General features: G+C 40.4%; 1 protein-coding gene and 1 long non-coding RNA gene across 2 annotated transcripts; both read right to left on the bottom strand.

Moving 5' to 3' along the window:
- Positions 1 to 4385: 4385 nt before the first annotated feature.
- LOC125294970 lies at positions 4386 to 5838 on the bottom strand. Its single transcript, XR_007193600.1, has 3 exons — positions 5794 to 5838; positions 5593 to 5689; positions 4386 to 4817 (listed from the first exon to the last, which is right to left on the bottom strand). It is a non-coding gene; the product is annotated as an uncharacterized LOC125294970 (long non-coding RNA).
- A 6368-nt stretch (positions 5839 to 12206) lies between these two features.
- Positions 12207 to 18678, bottom strand: LOC125294919 (DELTA-sagatoxin-Srs1a-like). Its single transcript, XM_048243992.1, has 3 exons — positions 18588 to 18678; positions 18391 to 18464; positions 12207 to 12743 (listed from the first exon to the last, which is right to left on the bottom strand). The coding sequence occupies exons 2-3, from the start codon at positions 18453 to 18455 to the stop codon at positions 12326 to 12328; spliced, it is 483 nt and encodes a 160-aa protein (XP_048099949.1). The 5' UTR covers positions 18456 to 18464; positions 18588 to 18678; the 3' UTR covers positions 12207 to 12325.
- Between the last annotated feature and the right edge of the window lie 697 nt (positions 18679 to 19375).

Genomic DNA, 19375 nt, shown 5'->3' with positions numbered 1-19375 from the left:
CCTTCACCATACCTAGAGATTGGCATGGTTTTATTTCAGTTAGCCTAATAGCTTGTTTGATTTGCACTGAGAGATGATCTTATGGAAAGTACCCCATGCCAAGCTTGAGACTGCAAAGCACATTGAGCTGTCCTGCATATGAAAAAAGGGGTGATGTGTTAATCACAAAATTTACTTGCGAAACTCTGTGGCTGCGCATTGTGCACCTGGTTTGGGTTTTGGGTTGACAGGTTTTATGACACAAAGGTTTAAGTTGAAAGTGTGATTGTGTATGTGTAGGGAGTATTTCATACACATACATCTGGCAAACTGAGAAATGTCAGACTAACAGAAAAAATGAACGGATCAGTGATTTTAACATTAAGTTTGATGGTTATGCAAATTACGGGAGTTTTCCAGGAGAAATAACAAAATGGGAGGGGATTATCCTGTATCCAACAGTAAACAAGGATGTGCATCAGACACAGATAAACATTTCTGCACCAACATTAGGGTACAGATAAGCATTGAAAAAGCCTTGAGGAGAGACATTTTTTAATTCAATTGAACTTTTTGAAATATGTTCTTTTCAGAGGGGTCTGGAGTACTGCAGGACTTTGGTACAGCAATGTCCATTATCTTATCAAAAATACTTAATCGGGTGGCTGTTAACAGTGTCTACTGTTTACGATGTCTACTGCTTGGCTTATTTTTCTAACGCTTTCACTTCACACCTGTGTCTGTAAAAAGTGCACAGCTCTGTCTTTTGGTTAGCTGAACAGGACAGTCTCACAAGTTGACCTCCTGTGAAACCTATAAGCAGCAGCCGTTCTCATCTGTTCCGTTTCTGTCTTTCAGTTTAAACACCTCTTTGCAGCTCAGCCTTTCCCCTCAAATACTCAGTTGGTAATTGACCTCAGACGCATGATGTTTTTGATCAATTTTGTCACAGCACAGCCTCTGCCTGTTACATGTTCACAGACTCATATGTATTTACTGCACATCTTCAGTGGGCCCAGCCCGGACCAGAGGACCCCTTTGTCCTGATTTACATTAGCTGGACCTTTGTCTCCACTATGGTGTACTAAACTAGCGACACAGCTCCCTCAACCACCTCAGTTCAGTCTTATAGCCCCCCTCCCACACACACACACACACACACACAAAGAGGAAGTGGTGTAAGAGGCAGTGTGCCTTCTTTTTAACTGATCTAACCACCTTCAGTCTCTTAACCCTTTCATTTATTTGCCGGTTAAGTAGGACGTCTGTGACGGACAAGACAGTTATGTAATGAGTACATTAATGTAATGAGATCATTATAAGAGTAATGTAAAGGCCATTTGGAGATATTGGAATCCGGGTGGAACATGGGCCAGCGGTGTAATGCACCTCTTAGAAAATCAAATCATCAGGCTTTCATCCCTTCTGCTATCCATTCCAAGTCTGTCATCCCTTCTGGTATGATTATACTGAATACAGAGTAACCATTTTAAATAATCATTGTGTTAATATTTATGACTATTTTAAGCTAATATATTGTTTTATATTTCAACATTTATATATTACTGTACCTTCACATTTCTAAATTCTACATTTTTATTGATCTTAAATTATGCATTTATTTATTGACTTTTGTTTTTGATGCTATGTGTCTCTGACATATATGGACATATATTGAAAGATATACTGGGTTTCTGAAGGTCAAGAGAGTTAACTGAATTGAACGTCTGTGACAGCACTGCCCTCTACTGGCGCTATGTACTTATTGTACTCTCCCTGGCTGGCTACATCAGAGACTTTCTAATGAGGAGACACAGCACTCAAAAAATCCTCCATAGAAATGCATGGGGCTAGTTTGTAACGCCAATATGGTCGTTGTCTACACATATCACACCCCTTCCTAGGCAAAACGTCGACATGTGAATACATTGAGCCAATCATATGGTGTGTTGTGAAGACATCGTGCCAATCATGTGTTGTCAACTCGCCGTTGGAGCAAGATTGGTGTCGTTAAGCATTTCTGCCGAATAGGATGCCCAATGAGTGCCCAAAAAGCGTTGCAATATGGCCGCCGAGTGGAGGGACTTGCCTAAAAGGACTTCGGCTACACGCATGTTTCATGATTTTATGCATTGCTCAGATTATGGTTTACTGTAATTCAAAACAATTAAAACCTACTTTATGCTCATCTTCCACTCAGTACTCAATCATGGAACATGTTTAGTGTTGTCTTAAATTAAATAAATATATTTACACTCATTAATTTGCTATTTGCATTCATAGAGTCAGGACAACTTGTCCCTACACTCAAAAAAAGATTCTTGGTCCTAATAAACATTAAGAAACAGTTTTGTAACTGAAATGCATTAAGTAAAACATGTATTTATGCAAAACACATAAACATAATGTAAATGCACTCAGTGTCAACTGAATCTAAACAAATCAGGTAAACTTTATTTGACTATATCATCTAAGGTAGTTATGTGTGTGACACTCCAGCACAGTAGGTGGCAGCACTGATTTCCATACAGTGTTTTTTATGGACTAACTGAACTAGCATCCAAGAGGCAGATTTGGTGGGCATAGCCTACATACAGTAGACATAGCCTACACGAGTGATACTCAACCTGGGGTCTGCGACCCATAGGGGGTCCACGGAGGTACTGCAGGGGGTCCACCAAACAATTCACCTCCAATTATTTCATCTGAAGCATTTTTTTCCTCTTCCAAAAATAAAAAATGTCCAACAAGCATAAATAGAACGTAGAAAAGATGCTTTATATTCGTTGATAAAATTACATATAGGCTACCTATGAGTCTTCATCACTGGGAACATGTCATGTGCAGCATCCTCTTCCAAAAATTAAAAATGTCCAACAAGCATAAATAGAACGTAGAAAAGATGCTTTATATTCGTTGATAAAATTACATATAGGCTACCTATGAGTCTTCATCACTGGGAACATGTCATGTGCAGCATTTAGCTTTCTTGCGGCAAAACATGACCTCCATCTGCCCCAGAATCTGTGCCCCTCAGCGGCACTAGGCTATTTTTGGGGGGCTCAAGCCCAAATCTCAAGAAATCTCGAAAAATAAAGTCATGTCATTGTGATTTTATGAAACCGTTTAGTGCTCAAACCTTTTGCAAGTAATTGACTTATTTACTTATGCATTTTCTGAATCCTTAGAGTCAATCCAGTATTGCAGTGTTTGCATTTTGTATCTCTGATGCTCCCTGATGCCACAGGATTAAAAGAAAAAAGATAATTTAGGCGGAAATGGCATGACAATTTGTGTGATTAAACGTTTGAAGAGCTCCAGGGTTGGCTGTATTTGTCCAAATTGTTCACAAAAACAAAACAAAAAAGTCTTCACAAAAGGACTTGAATGAAAGCCCAGATTGTCCTCTTTGAAATGATCCCAAACATAATAAAATCAAATATGCAAATATGTCTTTAACAAAGGCCAATAGCAAGATAGGCACCAAGCGGGGTGTAACTTTAACAGCTAACACTAATAACACTAATTTATAATGCTGCAGAATGCTCCATTCACTTGAATGGGCCATCCCAACGTTTGGAGGTCTGATAATTCTCGATAACAGACCGCTGTCAAAGAAAATGGGTTTTGTGCTTCTAATTCACGTCTTTCACTCCGCAACTACTGAAAAAAAAGTGAAAGCAGACGGTTGATCAGCTGTGTTCTAAAGAATGTTTGATTCAAGTTCAGCGTGTGTTGTTGCAAACTATTTGTTTCTCAGCAAAAACCACGATGAAACGGTAACAAATAGGCTATGTTAGGGTGACCAGATTTGGGTTTGTGAAAAAGAGGACACTTCAGTGGGTGGGGGTCAACAGACATGGTGACTATGTATGATAATGAGCTTGAGCCCAACACTAACAGAAAAACATTGCCTCAAAAGACTATTTTGTGCTTAACTGCCCCAATACCTGCTTTAGTAGTAGGCAACAACCTTGGCTGATTTGTGTGTGAAATGCCAAAGAGACAATGAAATAGTTCTTAAGATCTGTATGTCACCAGACTAGTAGTAGCCTTAAGGCTGCCCGTGACCAGACAGCAATATAGGTTTTGTCCTAAGTACTTTATAAACAGCAGTAGATAAACAGCAGTAGGCAGTGCAATCAATCAGGGAGGCAAAGGGGCTCAGACTCATATTACAAATTTATTAAATTAAATATAAATAAACACAAAGTCAATCACATTGGATCCACAGTTAAAATGCACATCAATACAACACTGTAATAAAACAAGAGACTACAGCCAGTAATACCGCCACCAGCAGCGCCAGACGCCCCACAGCAGTCCCCAGTCAGCACAGCACAGCACAGCACAGCAGTAAACAAACGAGCAAGCAAGCAGCAGGCGAGTTAGTAGCTTCAGTGTTCTCCGGCCTAGCCTAGCCAAGCAGTCATCCGCACGGCAACCCACAAATGTTCCAATCGCTCGGTACCTTCCCGTAAGTCCTCCACAGATCGTAGGCTACTCAGTTCTCCACCCGACCACCAGCAGCGATGTAATCGCTCAGCTGAAACAAAGGAGACTTTTGGCAGTACGGAGCAAACTACCACTGCTAATACACGTTGTTGTTCGAGGCAAAAAAAGGAGCTACTCACATTGCCGGGTGCAGACCAAATCTGCCACCCGGAATATAGCTTTTGCGTGGATGCCGAAATCCTGGAACTGCTCTGTTGTGTGTCCGACTGGGTAGGCCACCTCTGGCTCGGCCGCTGTGTCTTTTGAAGTTCTGACTTGATACCTCCTCTGTGTCTGTCGATCCTGCAAATATAGGGGGAAAAACACTCCCACACAGTGTTTGTCTGCGGGGAGAGAAAGAGAGTTCATGTTAGGCTACATGATGTAGCCTATTACTTGATTTGTACCTTTAAATACATCAATAACGAATTAAGGATCTTTCAGTTTGTTTATTTATTTAGTAGCCTAGGCCTAGCCTATGTCCATGAAGCTAGATTCAGATTCAATTAATCCAACATGCTAGCGAGCCAAGCCTAGAGCAATAACTCTTTGTTGAAGCATATAGCCTACAGTGCAAATTCTTCTTGTTTCAGTGTTTAGTTAATAAGAAACTTTGTCCCTACCTCAATATGAACTACAAAGGATAGCCTAGGCTAAAGGCACATTGTTGTTGTTTTTTTTGTCGGTTCGGGTAGTTAGTCAGCGCATCGGGTCGGGTGGGTGCGGATCGTCTCTCCTGACGGGTCGGGTGGGTGCGGACGTTAAAAACCTTAACCCCCGCAACACTAGAGCATACTGTAATGCAGCGTTGAATGGATGAATAGCTTACATAAGGGTACCCAGAACTTTTTCAAACCACACTCAAGCTTATGGTTATTGTCCCCACCACTTCTAAAAACAAACTGACGCCCTTGATCACAAGGTTATGATTACCTCGACTGGCTTGGTCTAATAAGACGTAGTTTGCCTAATGTCACACTACTTCAACATTAAACTTACGTGACAGCCCGGGCTTTTAGTTTAAAATACAGCTAACGTTTGCTATTTTAACTAACTCCCTTCATGTGCAGCCTTTGCTAAACCATGAATGTTAACAAACAGGATCTGATATAATCTTACATTAGCTCTTCTAGATGATTTTCCTGTGGTGGACTGTTGCACCGTTCAACAAATGTTAGCCATCAAGTCGCATTGGTAACGTTAAGCACTTCAAAATCTGTTATTTTAAGACCAAAGACAAAGCCGGAGTATAAGATTAACATTAATCCAAAGTCATTATATCATGCGACTTCTATTGAAATAACGTGAATTTACACTTACCGAAATCCTTGCAGGTGGAAAAAATGGCGCTGGAAAACTTCTGCTTCATTTGAAAACTGAGAAAAAAGTAGGCGGAGCTCTCCAGAGCACTTCTGACACTACATCTTTCAACTACGTGATTTTTCACTGACACTGTAAAGTATCTTACAAAGTCAAAGTCAAAGTCAGCTTTATTGTCAATTTCTTCCCATGTTCCAGACATACAATGAGATCGAAATTACGTTTCTCACTATCCCACGGTGAAGACAAGACATATTTTACCAATTTAAGTCCACAGACAAACATAACATTCAAGTAAAACAAAAAAGTAAGTAAAATAAGTAAATAAGAGGGCACATATAATAATGAAAAATAAGAGCAGCAAAATTTGGTTGAAATTGTGCATAGACAGTCAATAAAATACTAGTGCAAAGTCAGGCCAATAAAAGGCTTGGGTAGTTCTGTTTGACCTAAGTAAGAAAGAAAGTGGCATAGTGGTGCAAGTTATGTAAGAGCAGCAGAAGTGTTGTGTTTTCAGGACAACAACACCAAGTTGTAAAGTGTACAAGTGTGCAAGTGTGCAAGTGGAGTAGTGCAGGCGGCCATTGTGGGTTCAATGTCCAGGATGTTATGTAGCTGAGGGGGGGGGGGGGGGAGAGGAGGGAGAGAGTTCAGCATCCTTACAGCTTGGTGTATGAAGCTGTTGGTGAGTCTGGTAGTGCGGGGAGCGCAGGCTTCTGTACCTCTTCCCAGAGGGCAGTAGATCAAACAGATTGTGAGCGGGGTGACTTGCATCACTCACAATTTTGGTAAGCCTTCTATGGGTGAGGTGGGTGGTGTAAATGTCCTTCAGGGGGAGTGAAGCACCAATGATCCTTCCAGCTGTGTTCACTATGCGCTGCAGGGCTTTCCTGTTGTATTCAGTGCAGCTTCCCCCCACACAGCGATACAGCTGGAGAGGATGCTCTCAATGGTGCCTCGGTAGAATGTGGTCATGATGGCTGGTGGAGCACTTGCTCGCCTGAGTTTCCGCAGGAAGTACACAGGCGCTGAGCTCTCTTCGCCAGTGATGCAGTGTTGGTGGTCCAGGAGAGGTCTTCACTGATGTGCACCCCCAGGAATTTGGTGCTGCTCGCTCTCTCCACCACAGCACCGCCGATGGTCAGTGGCAGGTGTTGGGTGTGACCTCTCCGGAGGTCAACAACAATCTCTTTGGTCTTGCTGACGTTCAGCAGGAGGTTGTTGTCCCTGCACCACGTGGTCAGATGGTCGACCTCCAACCTGTATTGAGTCTCGTCGCCCTTGGTGATGAGACCCACCAGAGTTTGTGTCGTCAGCAAATTTCACTATGTGATTGTTGCTGTAGGTTGCAGTGCAGTCATCGTCCAGCAGGGTGAAGAGCAGCGGACTGAGCAGCAGCCAGGGGGGGCCCCTGTGCTCAGTGTGATGCTGCTTGAGGTATTGTTGCCAACACGCACTACTTGGGGCCTCTGACAGAGGAAGTCCAGTAGCCAGTTGCAGAGGTAGGTACTGAGTCCCAGTTTGTCAAGTTTGCAGATGAGTTGTTGTGGTATTATGGTGTTGAATGCAGAACTGAAGTCTATAAACAGCAATCTCACATATGAGTCTCTTTTTTCCAGGTGGGTGAGGGCTGGGTGGAGGGCAGAGCAGATTGCATCCTCTGTAGACCGCTTCCTCTGTAGACCGTCAACACTATGTGTTGTTGTAATTGCTCGGAAAGAGTAAATGTACTTTTACACTGCATATTTGACACTGGTGAATTTACTGTGTATAATAAAAACTATACAGGATAGTAAGAGCTGAAATGTTGCCTTATTTATCAAATTTCCACCGCCACTAAAAAAGTGGGCCGGTCTTGGGCCTGAAACTCCCGGGCTGAAAAGTGGCCCCACTCCGGCCCTGCCCCCATTCAAGCTTTACTCAAAAGACTCCAATCTTTCAAGAATCTTTCCCAAATCTTGTCAAAGTTCTTTGGTGTAAGGAGGCCATTATGTGCACTATTTTATTCACGCTGCTAGGCAGCCTGGATTCTATGGACCTCAACGAAGGAACCAATCACTGAACCGAGGGAGGGCAGCAAGACGATGACGACACACCAAAGCCGTTATGAGCTATGTACAGACGGATTTGATAGACATTCGGAGTGGCAAATAAACGGCTCTGGGCATTCGTAAACCACGTTTCAAATACGAGAAAATGAATGTCTAGTTCCCAGACCCCATCTTAACTCATTTAGTGCCAAAAACGTAATATTACGTTTTTCCTTCCCATGCGTTGAGTGCCAAAAACGTAATATTAAGTTTTTAGCTCTTTTTTTAAATTACGAAACTAGACACTCTAACACACCTTATATGTGATTTTGGACACTCTGTGATTAATGGAAATTAAATATATGACGATCGAAAACTCATGAAAACGCACATTCTGGACATTTTATCATAACTCGGTTGCCGCTTTGGGTCGAATCAGTGACGCATGCATGTCAGGTCAAAACCAGGCCATTTTCGTGGGTCTATCTGGTGGCAGTCTCACCAGGTCTCGCTGATCACTTCTCGGAAAGTTTACACAAGTAAGTAGCAACACTTCATATTTCATGAAAGACGTTATATCTCCATTTCTAGAAAAAAACGATTTTGATGAAAACTAGCCACTGTTTAGCTTGGGATTTCTCAAGAACAGAGGCGTGTAGAAATACACGGTTTGCACCCACCGAGAGCTTAAAGTCTCACCTTTTAAACGAGCCATTGTATGTGTTCATAGCTATAACACAGAATATGCTGTGGCTGAACAAAAATCATCAACAATGGTCTAGATTGCTGGCACTCTAGGACAAAGCTCCTGAAAACAGCTTGGCATTCAATGAGTTAATGAGATTTGTGGTCTGACGTTAGCCAGGCTACTACTATGACGCTTTGAAAAAGCATTGAAAAACAGATGCTAATTATGTGGACAACATTCTCTAACAGTGATCAACTTGTCATTTTTTCTGTCAAACAAGTTGTGAATTTGTTGTAACATTAAAACAGGGGAAGACTTAACTCTGTGCTCAAAGTGATGTGACGAGCACCAGCGGTTTCCACTCTGTATTGACGGACTGGGATTAAAAAACGGCCCTGGCATTTTCACCAACCAGCGGCCCACACGGGGACGCGCACACGCGTGCACGTGCCCGCAAAACACAGATATAACTTCACATGCATGCCATTGGTGATGAACTCTAACTTTAATAAACATAAAGACTGAACCAAGAACATGCACAACTGGCACAACTCCAAAAAAATGAATGCAATATGAAAATGAAAAAAGAATAGCCTAGAATAGATCATCAGAGCAGCCGCTCCACAAACGTGTCTTAATTAACGTCCTGCAGTTAACAAGGTGCGAAGGAGCTTGCTCTTCTCCGCAACACTGTCTATCACGTCATCAGCATCCAAGTTCATTACAACCTATTTCTCTGTCGCCATCAGCATAAAGGCCTCCAAATGATCCTGTGACAATCGTGTCCTTAGGCAATTCTTGATGAATTTAAGAGTGGAAAAACTCTGTTCGCATGCCACTTGAGTACATGGCAATGTTAGTAGGAATTTATATGCTAACCATATATTGTTGTAGGCACAGGTAAAGAGGTTTAACTGCTGGAGAAGGAAATAGCAACAGATTGCACAATTCTTGCAGGTAGCACATTTCTTGCTCACCAGGTTTATTTCTGTATCTTCCTCTATCTCCGCAGCATCATCAAAGTCTGACAATGACAATCAACAAAGTCGAGTTGTCAATTCCGACTGTAGATTTTGACAGTAGCATCTTCACTAAATTTAAGCAGACATTCACTTATGTTTCGAAGTGCATTTGGGGGCAGTTTATTAGCTTTTATAAGGGGAAAATTCCGAGGATCAAAGCATGCTAGATCGACATACAATTCCCCATGCTGAAGGAAGTAGACGCATTCGGTTTTGAAATTCCCAGGAGTCATTGCTTTATATAACTTTTGTAAACCAATAATAAAATAAAAGATACAGGCATATTTATTGTATTTCAATTTCAAACAATGCACTTTTTAAACATTTGATTGAATAAGGCTGCAAAAGAATGTAGACTGATGTAAATATTGAGGGTCACCATGACTGTAGTATAGAGGATCATATATGGTATAAATACTGATCAGTTTCCCATTGCATAGAAGGAAGAGAGAGTTAGAAATAAATGGCTGATTTGAAGCCATTTAACACTATTGATGCTTGATAGTGGGCCAAGAGATAATGTGGAACCAGCCTTGCAATGAAGGGGCCGCGCAAACCTGACAAGCATGCCGCCCCGTGGTTGGCCAGCCCAGACAGGCCGCAGCCCTTCTGGCATCTGCCCAAATGCCAGACCGTCCAGTCCGTCACTGTGTGTACAATGAAACACTCGGATGAATCATGTGAACGATTTTCACTGGTGGTTGCGTTCAATCTTACCCAGCTACAGAGGTGCTATTTCCTGATTGGCTATTATGGCCCCTTTCTTTTTTTCCTTGTTTTTTTTTTTATTGACTGGTAAGTGACAGGCTCGAGTCATGACTAAAGCAGGCACGAGATGCGCTTATGAATGCCGTTTCCAGCGAGAGCAGCGCTAGAATTTTACTGGGGCACTGGAGACTTACTAAGGCACGTGCCCCAGTGAATAAGGTCTAGTGATGCCCCTGGTCAAATGCTTTTGGAAAACTTAGGCTTGCCTTTCTTCTTCATAAAACGTGTCGGACATCATCACATTTTTGTATAGGCTACATTTTTATTAATTAACATGACCTGCGCGAAAGGGGGAAAGAATGAATGCGCGTCATTGTACCCAGCACTTTTCACTTCTGAAAATGCACTTCCGAATGCGTCTTTCTCCCCAGCACATTTCAAACCAAACCTACGCTCATGTGCCTTTGAGGCGAAAGTCCATAATGTTATTCTGGACACTGTGGCAGGTTGCATATGCAAATGCAAAACTTGCCTCAGATTTTGCTTGTCTTGACCCTAAAAACTTTCCTGAAATACAGATAAATGGGGTCCCTAACTCAGCACTCCAGGAAATCAGCAAATGTCTGCTTAGGTTTGATGACAGAGCTAATGTTATCACATTACAAACTGAGCTGTCTAGACTGGCACACCAGTGCAAGACTGAAAAATTCCTCTCTTGAAGGTTATTATAGGTCAGGACATGTAGTGAGGTGACAAAGGAAGGTCAGAAGGATAGTGGCAGACTGCCATATAGGGAAGAACCAGAGATGGAGCTTGAAAGCAGGACCTGTTCCTCCTGCAAAAGCTGTGCCATTTGTGTCCCTTTAATACTCTCACAGTAACATCCTCACAGATGCTTATCATGTCGTTGGGTTAGCATATAAGCATTTTGGTTGACTTTGTCCATCATGCAGGTTGCATATGAGAGAAGCTTCTCAAACTTAAAATTTGTAAAGAATAGGCTACAAAGCTTATTGAGTCAGGCTTTCATGTTGATGTGCACAGAGAAGGAAATCCTCATGTTTTTAAGAATTGTACATTGTACTTGAACTGTAAACTAGTTCAATATGCCTCTTTGTGGAAGGGTGGAATACATTTCAAATGCTTTATTTCTTTCTTTCTGCTTTTGTTAATTTATCAACCTATCCTTGTGGAATAGTAGAATCTGTTTTGTTAACTTCTCAGCTTAAGTGAATTATTATTTAACCTTTATTTGTTGAACCATAGCATTAATAACAAATGTTGCTTCATTTATCCAATTTCCACCATGGAAAAAGTGGGTCGGTCTTGATAGTCCCGGGCTGAAAAGTGGCCCCACTCCGGCCCTGCTTCAGGTCACAAATGCAGACGAGTATAACATTCTTCATCCAATGGTTCCGTGACAAGATTTCAGTGAATGAAACTATTCATAATGAAAAAATATGTATGTCAGTATTTATGACATATACTTTTGTAAATTGAGTATCCCATCAATTTTATATTGCCAGATTCCACACATTTCTACTGGCATGCTTCCTGGTGAAATTAATGCAATAACTTGGAGAAAAAAAATAATCACACCAATTATTTTTTCTTGATATAAAGGCTGACATAAGACATATGCAAATATCATCACATTATACTTTCCCATATATGGTTAGCCCAGACTGTCCTGAAACCCCCAAGATACAGCATATAGATGGCCATCACAATTACTAAGATAAGAGCTTAAAATTAAAGGTAAAAGTAAAATTACACTGAAAATAGCCTATAGGCTCTAATGGTTCATTGCAGTGAAAAACTGAATCTGAACAGCATAATTTCAAATTGGATTTATTTGTTTGGTACTGAATTCAAATGTATTTGTTATTTATTTTAATTGTTTATTTAGATAGGGACGGTGCATATTGATGGGCATCAGTACAAGTACACAATGTAAATATGCTGGAGTTAGCACCATAGCTAATTTTCATCTATAAATTTAATTAATTTGCTCTGAAATTATTGTTACCGCCATAGGTGTTTCAACACTGCATTGATGCTAGAATTTCAATGCACCCCTGGTGTCACTTGTTGTAGACATTGATCTTGAGGACAGGCTCGTAGCTATCCGACATAGTGGCACTGATGGTCACTGAGGAGCTCCTGTAAGTGAGACTGCCACTAGAGGCTAGACCCCTGACAAATGTCGTCTCATTCCCGTAATACATCTCCTTATACAGCTCATAGTCACAGGGCTTTTTCATGCTGAACACTCCCACTGCGTACCAGTTAGAGTAGGAACCAAAGTCATGCGGATTAGAGAACATCACAGCTATTTTTCCGATGCTCTGATTTTTGGATTTATCATAGATGTCATAGGTGAAGACGCCCACAGCCCCACAGGCTGTGTCGGGAGTCTTGACGAAGCGAGCACTGCCTGTTTCAGATTGGTTGATTCTTGGAGGCAGAGGATCATCACAGAATCCACTGATAGAGTGAGACCTGGACACAAAAGACACAGCCAAATTACAGACTTTTGTGGCTAATGTAAGCACCAGTTTTCAGAACCAACAAAGGAATTGGAAGTGGTTGAAATACATTGTGAAGCTCTCCACGCAGTTGAAAATATTTTTTTTATATTTTTGAGAATGTTGAATATATAATTGATTATACTGTTATATATACTGTAACTGATTATACTACTCTGCCTAATATGGAAAAGTTTCACTTCAATGTTACTATCCGTAGGTGGCTGATATACCGACAATACAGCTTATGAAAATGCCTCACATCACCTGCTTACTTACCCGTGACTAGGAATAATGTAATGTTGGTGGACCAGAGGCTACAGTGCTGACCTGAACTGCTAAACTTGCTAGTGTGCTAAACAGTTTATCCAAATCCTGAGCTACAGAGCAATGGGTTTGGGGCTGGTTAGTATAGACCACAGTTGGTAAACTGCCCATCGCTATATAATACAATAGTCAGTTCGGCTGTCACAGACACCACTTCAGTTGATTAGCTTCTACTGCTGTGATAACTAATCCCAGTCATCCATTGCGGTACAACACCGTTACATAAAGTAGGATGATGTCCATAAATGCAGAAAGGTTATGTGGGTCAGAGTATAACAATTTATTTTTCTGGTACAAGTTACTCATCCAATATATTATAGAAGTTCATCAATCAAGACAATCCATTATCAATCAAGTCCTGGACATGTGACAAGCATTTGACAGACCTCTGAAGTTTGGAACCAAAGCTACCATCTTTGCCCATATAAGGAGATCCGGGTGTTCATTTAGGTTAACTACCTACTGTAAGACAAGTTGCATTGCATGTTAGCTCTGGGGTGGCAAAAATCCATGTGTGCTGCCTTAACATACCGAAGATCACAGTATCCACTAGAAGGCAGAGGACAAAAGTCGGTAACACTCCATAATAAGGTGCCATAATAAATAGCAAACTAGTAATTACCCTTTGTTAATATTTTTTTTTAATTGTTACTAAAATATCTATTTGGCACAAGTTAATAGTTTTTTCATCATTAATTAAATATTAGTTGTTTGCATAAAATCTGTATGTTAATGTTTTAACAAATCAATTAACTAATATTGTATTAATATTTGTTAATAGTTAAATGTCTTTTTGGCACTAATTAACAGTTATTTCTTACATCATTTAAATGTTAAATGTTTATTTACAAACTATATACTAATATAAAAGTTAATGACATATTATTATTTATCTAGCTTTTCTGATTAGCTTTGTGGAGAATTTTTGGAATATGGCTTTATTATCTTGTGGGGTGTATAAGGCACCCTACTGCCAGTGGTTGGTTGTGTGAGAGTTTGCACACCTCTTCTTCCACTTCATCCATATTGGATACCTTTGTGGTTGGCTGTCCTGTAATTGGTGACCCTCTGGCTAGTGTTTGAAAGTAGTGTACTCTTTGCCTTTGGAAGTACTATTTGGTTGCTGCTTGATTTTGGTGAAATTCAGGGGAGGGGGTGTAACAGAGTTAGAAATGTAGTTTAGTGTTTGTGATTTTCGCCGTAATTAAGCAGCTTTATTGAGATTGGTGTTTTGGAGCCCCCTGTGGAGAAACGGTATACTGCAGCTCTGCTGCGTTTTGTCCTTGTATTGTTGCCATAGCTGATCAGAAGCGGTATGCGTTACATTGGGTAGGTTGACTGTATAAAGCACTCTCCACTTTGTTTTAATTTTGTAACTGTAAAATGTTGTTTAAGTTGAAAACTTCGATATACCACCTGTATTATATTACTTTACATGTATTGTTAGGATTTGGGTGCAATTCTAGCAACTTAGAGAACGTGTATTAATGTTGTCATTATGACCACGAGTTCATACACACGAGTCTAACGTGACTAGCTGTAAACTCCGCTAGCAACTTTCCATGCATTTAGTGTAGTTTAGCTTAGTGCTCATGGAAATTGCAATTCAGTCTAGCAGAAAATGAATGTACATTTAGTTTAGCATTATGTTAATGCATTACCTCCGTATGGTCTACGTCTGTGAGCAAGTGCGCCGGAAGCACCCCCACTTTGACCACAACACCGTCACGGCATCGCACTGATTAGAGCATGAACTAGATCTATAGCGCTGTAGCTTTAATTACCTCTGCTCTAGTCTGGCCTCTTGGTCATGATGTCATGCTCAGCCAATCGGATATTTCGCCTGCAAAGGTGACTGGTCTAGGAAAAGGGTTATCCTACGAGCAACTCTATGTCTATGCACTAGAGCATGGGTTCCCAAATTGGGGATCGGGACCCCCCCGGGCGGTCGCGGGACGCCGAGGGGTGGGTCGCGAAATGATTTCCATAAATCAAATAAATTTGGGGAAAATAAAAGAGCTGTCACTTGACTGCGCTTTAAAGACAGATTTTAATTCCAAAATCTTTGACACTCAGACACTTGGTGAGTTCTGGATTTCAGTCGAGAGGGAATATCCACAGCTATTCAAGGCCGCGATGGACGTACTGACGCCGTTTGGCTCCACATACCTGTGCGAAAAGACTTTCTCTGCACTGACATATTAAAAACAAATACAGATCGCGTCTAAATGTGGAGGATGATCTCCGTGTGGCCGTCTCCACAATTAAACCAAGAATGGACTTGCTGTGTTCCGCGCATAGCGCGCATCCATCTCATTAGATGAGATTAACGCTGAAACATAATTGCCAAAATGTAAATTTGTGTAGCAATAATTACCCTGACTGAGATATTCTTCTGTTAAAATGGAAATGGAAATTAAAGTAATGTTTCAAAGTTAAGTTTGCACGACAGCAATAATGTGCACTCATGTTACATGGATATTATTTTTTGACTAAGGTATTCTGCTTTTATCATATAGTAAATTTCTATATGTAAAATCATAACAGGCTGCTCTGTTCTTTTGTGTTGTTGTTAAGCCGGTGTTTGGATAAGCCTAGTGCGTATGGCCGGTGCGCACATTTTATTTTATTTTTTGAGTCACATCCAGGGATAGTGGGGGTCGCCAGTCTCTGGCACGGTTATTTTGGGGATCGTGGGTTGAAAAGTTTGGGAACCCCTGCACTAGTGTTGCGCGGGTTAAGGTTTTTTTAACATCCGCACCCACCCGACCCTCAAAAATATGCGCTGATGAACGACCCGAACCCGACCCGACAAAAAAAACAAAACAATGTGCCTATAGCCTAGGCTATCTTTTGTAGTTCATATTGACAATGCTTTCTTATTAACTAAACACTGAAACAAGAAGAAGTTGCACTGTAGGCTATATGCTTCAACAAAGAGTTGTTGCTCTAGGCTTGGCTCGCTATGTTGGATTAATTGAATCTGAATCTAGCTTCATGGACATAGGCTAGGCCTACTAAATAAATAAACAAAAATATACTTAATTCTTTATTGATGTATTTAAAGGTAAAACACAAGTAATAGGCTACATCATGTAGCCTAACATGAACTCTCTCTCTCTCTCTCTCTTTCTCTCCGCGGGTGGGCGCGAGCGCAAACACACACACATTGACACAGACATGTTCAATCGGTTTAAACCCTTGATATCTGTCTGTTTCCTAAACTTTACATTTTTATAAACTGAACCAGAAATCTGTCTAATAAAAGAAAGTTGAAAATTATCATTAAAGCATGCATCCACGAACTTAACAAAACTGCATCTGTCTAATGAAAGAAAGTTGAAATTATCATTAGGCCTATCACGCACACAAGAATTTCTCAGAATTATGAACAGGCAAGATGGGGGTGGGGTTGTATAGAATTAATTTTACATGTGAAATCTATTAACTAATCATGTTTTGGTACTTGTTGTCTAGCAGATACCAGTGAGAATTGAGTGTGGATAATGCAATTTACTGAGACAGTTAGAATCATATAGGCCTTTCAGCGTGATTTATTTTTGTGGAAAAAATGTGCTGGACTGGGCGGCGGTCATATTTTGTACCGCTCTGCGTTACATCTAGTTATTATTAGACTATCTTATATCGTAATATCCCACGTGAAAACGTGCGTGAATAGTTGGCCTCTGGAATTTTCAAAATTGTCTCGGGGAACCCAGCCCGAAACCAGCTTTTTTTTTTGCACCCCCACTTTCAAACTTGTTCCGGCGCTGCTGTCTGTGAGTGTTTAGTGAGTCTCAGAATATTAATAAACTCGTTCTGTGCACCTGAACATTCCATGTCGCACGTCTCCCTTGCTAGTAGGAATGACAGTGATGGTATAGGAATCATGCATGTAATATAGCCCATTCAACTACTTCTTTTTATTTTGCTTGTGCAGATGCTGTTTTATGTATGCCAGTGCCTGAAGGCATGTTTTGTTTTAACTTTTCCTAAAGGAATAAATGTGATAAGCCAGTTTTAGTCTCAGTCCCTTCACCAGCTTAACCAACTTTATTATAAGGGTCTCCCATACTGATAGTTATATATTACTAATATATTAATTAAGCTTAACCAACTTTATTATAAGGGGCCCCACACTGATAGCTATATACTACTAATATATTAATTAAGCTTAATCAACTTTATTATAAGGGTCCCCCATACTGATAGCTATATATTACTAATATATTAACTAAGCTCAACCAACTTTATTATAAGGGGCCCCACGCTTATAGCTATATACTACTAATATATTAATTAAGCTTAACCAACTTTATTGCAAGCGTTTCGTGCACTGACAAGAGTGGCAGCATGTCAAGGTAGCTCCGTCATTAACTTTTCTATTAACATATAGTTTGTAAATAAACATTTAACATTTAAATGATGTAAGAAATAACTGTTAATTAGTGCCAAAAAGACATTTAGTTAACTATTAACACATATTAATACAATATTAGTTAATAGATGCAAACAACAAATATTTAATTGATGATGAAAAAACTATTAACTTGTGCCAAATAGATATGTTAGTAACAATTAACAAATATTAACAAAGGGTTAGGTAATTACTAGTTTGCTATTTATTATGGCACCTTATTATGGAGTGTTACCCAAAAGTCTAGAGTAAACATACATTTCCGATTTCATCGTCCCCGTCAGAGTTTAACAAGTGTGATAATTCAAAATTCCATTAGGAAAAATCTCAAGATACCGGATCTCTTTAAATGGGCAAAGATGGAAGCAACATGTAAGTTACACTAGAGAAGTAGCATTACCTTACTAGAATCAGACCTCTTTAGCTAATGTTTACAACACAAACCCCAACATAAACAACCATCAGGGGGTATTCCAATGTGGTTTAGTGACAAACCTGGGTTAGTTAACTCAGAGTAGGTGGTAAACCTCCTAATAGAAGAGCCGTATGACCATAGGGCTCTTGTTGTAGGAGGTTTACCACTTACTCTGAGTTAACTTATCCAGGTTTATCACTAAACCACGTACTTGGAATACCCCCAGGAGTCTGGATAGTGAGCTCCTAAGCCTTAACAACCATCAGGAGAATGTAGACTCCCAGAATCTATCTTTATTGAATTCCTGTTCCACTAGTACTCAACTCAAATAGTTATTAGTTTAAATTGATTATGTCAATAACCATTTATAACTTATAATCAGTTTCCTCAAATATTTTTTTTTAGTTTAGCATGCAGCCTGAGCTGTAGCCTAGTTTAGCCCAAAGACTGAGCTGTACTTACATCTCATTGCATAGGGTGAAAGTAGAGGTGTTCTCAATCTCAACACTGCACTGGCGATTACCCATGTTTTGAACCTGTGCAAAAAACAGCACAAACATTCAGAATAAGTTTTTGTTCCACAAAGTAGTTTTATCCATTCATTTATTGCAATGCTAGTGGACCAACCCCACAAGGAATTACAGAAAAGAGTTACTTACTTCAGGCCTTTTGGGTGGGGGTTCAGGTCTTCAATCTGTGTCTATGGGATGATGTCAAGAGAGTTTCTGAGCTCTAGCTGATCTGCAGACTGCAACAGCTGTAAACAGTCTGAAAGTTTTATATTCTGATGATTGGGTGTGACTCCACCTCATACTTGGACAAGGTACCATGGAATGTTCTTATTACCCAGTGTGTGTGTGTGTGTGTGTGTGTGTGTGTGTGTGCGTGCAGTAAGTGTGAGTGCGTAAGTGTGAGTGATTATCTTCACGTAATGAGCCCTTAGACATAAACATAAATAGAGGACCAGTAATGTGTCACTGAAATTCCCTGAATAACTTATTTTGTAAGTTGCATAAGTGCATGAAAATGCAAAAAATATGATGTGAAATATCATACAGAGTAAAAACAAATAATGCCGATATAGTTGCAATAGTGTTGCTAGGGTACATATGTTGGTTGTTATGCCAAATGAAGTGGTTGCTATGCTGGTTGCTTAGGTAATCCTGTTGGTTGCTATGGTGGTTGCTAGGTTGAAGTTGTGGTGGTTGCTAGGCTGTTGCTAGGGTATTAGACATGGTTGCTAGGCTGTTGCTAAGATATTTGACATGGTTGCTAGGCTGTTGCTTGGGTACTTGAGGTGGTTGCTAGGCTGATGCTAGGTTACTTGTGGTGGTTGCTATGCTGGTTGCTAGGTTAGACTCATTGGTTGCTATGTTGGTTGCAAGGTTGTAACAGTGGAAGTGGTTGCTAGGCTGTTGCTAGGGTATTTGACATGGTTGCTAGGGTG

The sequence above is a fragment of the Alosa alosa genome, chromosome 1 (assembly GCF_017589495.1).
Source record: "Alosa alosa isolate M-15738 ecotype Scorff River chromosome 1, AALO_Geno_1.1, whole genome shotgun sequence".
NCBI classification, from domain to species: Eukaryota; Metazoa; Chordata; class Actinopteri; order Clupeiformes; family Clupeidae; genus Alosa; species Alosa alosa.
The sequence above is the reverse complement of the archived record's forward strand: the minus strand, read 5'-3'. Positions and strand labels throughout refer to the sequence as shown.